Raw genomic sequence first — 4,104 nt, forward strand, 5'->3', positions numbered from 1 at the left:
TAATTGTTTTTTAATAAAAATTTTATTATTTTATTGAAAAAATATAACATTTCCAATTAAATTTTATTTTCTCAGAAAACAAAAACAAAATTGTGTTAACAAATCTTCGATTTCGTTCGACATTCAAAAGTAGCCTCTACAAAATGATTCTGTATACTATACCAATGATAATAAGCCAAGAAACAAATATATAAGATATTGTATTGAATACAAGATATAGTAAATGCAGCAAAAGAAATGTTATAATTATTAAATATATGATTAGTAAGCGATATAAATTCATAAGATGAACAAAATAATACAAATAAAGTAAATAGTATGTTTTAAGGCGCAGAAAAAGTGTACAAAAAATTGTCATAAAATCAAAAAAAAAATGTGTTTTTTGTTTTTGTTCAATAATTTACGAGGAACAAGTTACAAATATACAGTTATATTTTTGGGCAGCGCATAGTTCATCAAAAAGGTAGGTAAACTTATAAGGAAATCTATATTATATTTTTAAACTTAGCAATTAAACTACAGTAAAAAAAGTTGCTTAACTGGACAATATAGCATTAAAATCAATATATATGTAAAACAAAACAAATTAATCCACTTTGAAGTCAAGCAAGTACGTCTGCCAAGCGCTGAAGTCGACTTCTGGATGTGCGATACTTTGCTCCGCCACTTTGATTTGCAAAGCGTGTAAATACTTCAAATCGGTGCGATATTTTATACGCAAATCCTGATCAATGCAAATATCCATGAGTTTCAAATCGATCAAAGGCTTTGCCACACGCACGGTCTTACGCAGCTTGTTCTCCAAAGTGTGTATTTCATTCTCCATGCGGGCCAAATTTAAAAGACCACCATAGGCTATGGGCGTATAATGTACTGAATGTGCGGTGATCTTCAAACTGCTTACGTTACGTTTATTCAGTATGATTTGCATGAATTCCTTCGACGCATGCCATTTGCAGTATGCTTTTAGCGCTTCCAGTAGTAGTGAGAGATGTTGCTCACAAGAGATTTCATCTACAACTTCGCCAGCCTCCTCCATGGCAGCTTGCAGTTCGGCCTGTTTCTTATGTTTTAGCCAACGTTTCTTGCGTATGTAGTTAAACACTTTTTCGGGCGAAAATTCCTCGGCATACAAGAAGCCAAACATTTGCAAAAATTGATCGATAAATGTGTAGCGTACATATGGGATGCGTAGCACATCAATGGCGTTGATGTAATTGCCAATTGAAGAGTTCAAATTTCGATCTGTAAACAAACAAAAGTTTGTATAAAAATTTGTAACTACATTTAAAAACAAAAATAGGAACCTTTAAATTTTCGAAAGAAATCGTATATAGCCTGTTTGGTGTTTGGGCCGAGACGTGGATATTTTACGCCTAAAACCGTGTGTTCGATGTCAGCCGTGTTGCTAATGACCATCAGCAGCGAGATATAGCGCTGTAAAAATGTAATAATTTTTTATTTTTTTTTCAAAGATAAATTAAAATTTTCAACACATGCACTACGCAAATAACGCACCTCTAGTATTTTCAAATAGTGAATATTAAGTCCTTTATTTACACCCAATGCGAATAGCAGGAACAGCTGTCGTCCCAAATCGCTCAAATGAGCTTCCTCTGCTATGCCAAACACAAATACCGCCAGCGGTCGGCTGTCATTATAGAATAACCAATTTTTATCCTTACTATAGTGATGCAACATCCACATGACGAAGTCATTTTCGAGTATTTGCAAAATTAAACGCAAAACAATGAATAAACGTTCCAAACGTACTGTCGGTTTAAGCGCTGTGAATGTATTCAAGTGTGTGTCGCGCTCTTCCCACTTGCGGTGGTCATAGAGTTCACTCTCCGGTGTTTCTGGCACAACTGATCCTGCAGTTCCTTTATTTTTCACACTTGGTGTGCTAGGTTCAGCAGACCTGGATAACTCCTCGGTGTTACATTCATTAATTATGATTTCGGTTAAGTCGAGTATTATGTCGAAAACTTTCTTCGATCTAGACAAACGTTTGTCGCTGCCTTTCGATTTGTTGCTCAATTTTTCTGCGTCCAATGGCCGTTGAAAAAAACCAATATAAGCGGGGTGCGTTGCACGCCAACAAGGTGGAAATGTACGCACCATATAGTTAAATAACTCAATACATTTGTGGTATGAGTGTATGCATGTCGCGTCACCAGCTTTCGGATTGAGACTCTGTTGTAAAAATATTTTACAATAAATTACAGTCAAAATATTCATTTATTACAAAACATACCAAAATTAATTCGATCAAGTTGGTGAAAGTGTCTTCGCCAGGAAATTCATGCCGCTGACACATATCCAAAGCGAGATTCAGAAATGACAGATAGCGTTGTTGCTTTAATGTACAGCGCAGCTGCATTAACCGCGCTTCACTTGGTTTGACCATTTCACTGAAACGTTGTTGGTAGTGTTGTTTGCGACAGTACACCAAATCCTCAGCGCAGCGTGGCGGAAACTCTAAACACAACCGCTGCACTGAATTCAAATATAAATTAGAGAACAACGTGGTCAGCTTGTCTATGGAGTCTGTCCTGTGCGTAGTTTTGCTTTCTTTGTTGGTTGTTGTTTCAGTGGGCGTTTGTGCCTCTGTAGCCTCATTTTGAGATTTCTCAATACTGTTTGGAACATTTTCACTTGGCTTGGAATTTACGTCTTCGACTGCAGGTGACTGTCCCACAGCTGCATTACATTTTACTGCTTCCATACTTTCATTATCTTTATCCACAACCATTGGTACGTTTGCGGTTACCAGTTCAGCATCAATTTTCTCTCTACTTTCTGTTCCCTTCGACCCATTCGTCTCTAATCGGCCTACTTTTTCAGGTATTTCGTCACCATCCTCCGCATTTTTCTTATTTTCATCAGTGGTTTTACGCCTCCTAGCAGTGGGTCCGACAGCCTCCATTGTATTTGTTTTCCTGTTTCCACTTCTGGTGCGTCTGCTAGTCACAGTTTTGGTTTGGGTAATCTGCTCAGCTATTAAGTTCCCTGTTGCTTGTATATTGATATTTGAGTTTGAAGAGCGTAAAGTTCTCGGGTTTTGGTGTGTTTTTTGACTTTTTATAGGTGATTTTAAGGAAATATCTTTACTTTTTGTCGTAATTGATGATATTACAACTTTCTTGTTTTTGCGCGGCATTGTTAGAAAATATAAATAAAAGCAGTGCTGCCAGCTAATAAGGTATGAAGGAAATAAGACGCGGTTGGTTTATTCTTTAATAAAGTAAGGTTTTAAATATATTTTGCGTTTACTTTTTATAAACAGCTTATCTACAAAGCATATTATTTATTACAACGGTTATATTTTACAAATTAGTATAACTTTAGAATAAAACAACAATAATTTGGGTATGTTCAGTGTGAAAATTAATATCATTAATAAAAATGCATACCGGCAACACTCCTTTTTCTAATATGCAGTTTACACCAATGTTATGCAGCGATTTACACAAAATATTTATAATTTTTCCAGCGTACGGCATTACTCCGAATGAGTTATATCAGTTGTAGAATAATAATTAAAAAAAAAAAAAAACATTAACCCTGTGAGACAGGACTTTAGGAATCCTCAGAAAGTAAACAAATGTCCGAGATGGTCACGTGGCTGTAGCCAGATGCAATTGAGGAAGGCACAGACATGTCAGAGTATCGCACTTCTCGGACTTCTATAGGTTCATTCTTGATGTCCAGTATCGAAAACGTACATAGTGAGGTTTGCATGCTCCTGGTTAAGAAACATAATGTAATCATATTCAAGCAGCCTTTCTCTAGTACTGTGACAGTCTTTAACATGCTCAATTTTGGTTTCATCCATTCCGTTGCCGTAATTTTGATGTCTAAGACGGTCCATGATCTAGAATGTTAATTGTCGAAAATTTCAATACAGCAATAGAAACCGTCAAACCCAAGCACAGCGCATTTTGATGGTTCACTCTTTCATTTTAGCTCGCTTTCAAACTGATATTTTTTGAACTCCCAGAGGATACTTGGTCTAAGACCAGAAGTAGTCAGCTGTGAGCAAGTGATTGGCGCTTAGAGAAATTTCTTCACTGAACTTCTACACATGGCTCATAGTTCAGC

The 4,104-nt window shown here is 36.3% G+C and overlaps 1 protein-coding gene across 1 annotated transcript; it reads right to left on the reverse strand.

The window, feature by feature from the left end:
- Positions 1-79: 79 nt before the first annotated feature.
- LOC108968863 lies at positions 80-3,299 on the reverse strand. Its single transcript, XM_018933173.1, has 4 exons — positions 2,258-3,299; positions 1,519-2,196; positions 1,308-1,437; positions 80-1,245 (listed from the first exon to the last, which is right to left on the reverse strand). Exons 1-4 carry the CDS (start codon positions 3,161-3,163, stop codon positions 587-589), a joined length of 2,373 nt encoding a protein of 790 aa, XP_018788718.1. The 5' UTR covers positions 3,164-3,299; the 3' UTR covers positions 80-586.
- Between the last annotated feature and the right edge of the window lie 805 nt (positions 3,300-4,104).

The sequence above is a fragment of the Bactrocera latifrons genome, unplaced genomic scaffold (assembly GCF_001853355.1).
Source record: "Bactrocera latifrons isolate USDA-ARS-PBARC rearing strain unplaced genomic scaffold, ASM185335v1 scaffold_104, whole genome shotgun sequence".
Taxonomy (NCBI): Eukaryota; Metazoa; Arthropoda; class Insecta; order Diptera; family Tephritidae; genus Bactrocera; species Bactrocera latifrons.

What these genes read in the sequence shown, in the direction of transcription:
- LOC108968863 (XM_018933173.1), bottom strand. Translation starts at nt 3,163, where the DNA reads ATGCCGCGCAAAAACAAGAAAGTTGTAATATCATCAATTACGACAAAA. An exon ending in ACTTGATCGAATTAATTTTG is followed by an intron (nt 2,197 to 2,257) that starts GTATGTTTTGTA and finishes TTTTTACAACAG; the next exon opens with AGTCTCAATCCGAAAGCTGG. An exon ending in ACTATTTGAAAATACTAGAG is followed by an intron (nt 1,438 to 1,518) that starts GTGCGTTATTTG and finishes ACATTTTTACAG; the next exon opens with CGCTATATCTCGCTGCTGAT.